The following is a 335-nucleotide window of genomic DNA, read 5'->3' as shown; positions in this document are numbered from 1 at the left end:
ACAAGAGAGCAGGTACCAAGGCGAAGAAACACTGGAGTCCCCTCAAAGCCTGCTCATTTGAAAAGAAGCGCCAAAACGCGAGAAACAGTATTGCGCGTGCGCAGTACAGACGCCGCCGAAACCGCCCCGCCCCTTGGACGCTGGCTCCGCCCCTGGCTCCGCCCCCCGCCTGCGCGCTCCGCAGGTGCTCGGGGAAGTGTGTTCCCGCGACACCGGTCCGACCTTTTTCCTTCCACCCTCCATTGCTTTCTTCTTAGCGATGGCGTCCGGTCATGGCTTGGTGAGGCTGCTCCAGCTGGGCCCTCGCGGCCTCTTGGCTCCAGCCGTCCCCACTC

At 63.6% G+C, this 335-nt stretch overlaps 1 protein-coding gene across 1 annotated transcript in view; it reads left to right on the top strand.

Annotated features, from left to right (window-relative positions):
* Positions 1-210: 210 nt before the first annotated feature.
* The window catches only part of Mrpl44 (mitochondrial ribosomal protein L44), a 7,612-nt gene continuing 7,487 nt past the window's right edge, over positions 211-335 (top strand). Inside the window, exon 1 of the mRNA XM_012516226.2 lies at positions 211-331. Coding sequence (XP_012371680.2) covers positions 260-331 — 72 coding nt within the window. The 5' untranslated portion in view covers positions 211-259. The remainder of the gene's footprint in view (positions 332-335) is intronic.

This window comes from Octodon degus, unplaced genomic scaffold (assembly GCF_000260255.1).
Source record: "Octodon degus isolate 3935 unplaced genomic scaffold, OctDeg1.0 scaffold00096, whole genome shotgun sequence".
In the NCBI taxonomy this organism is placed as follows: Eukaryota; Metazoa; Chordata; class Mammalia; order Rodentia; family Octodontidae; genus Octodon; species Octodon degus.
Note: the sequence above shows the minus strand (reverse complement) of the source record. Positions and strands in the feature narration are given on the sequence as shown.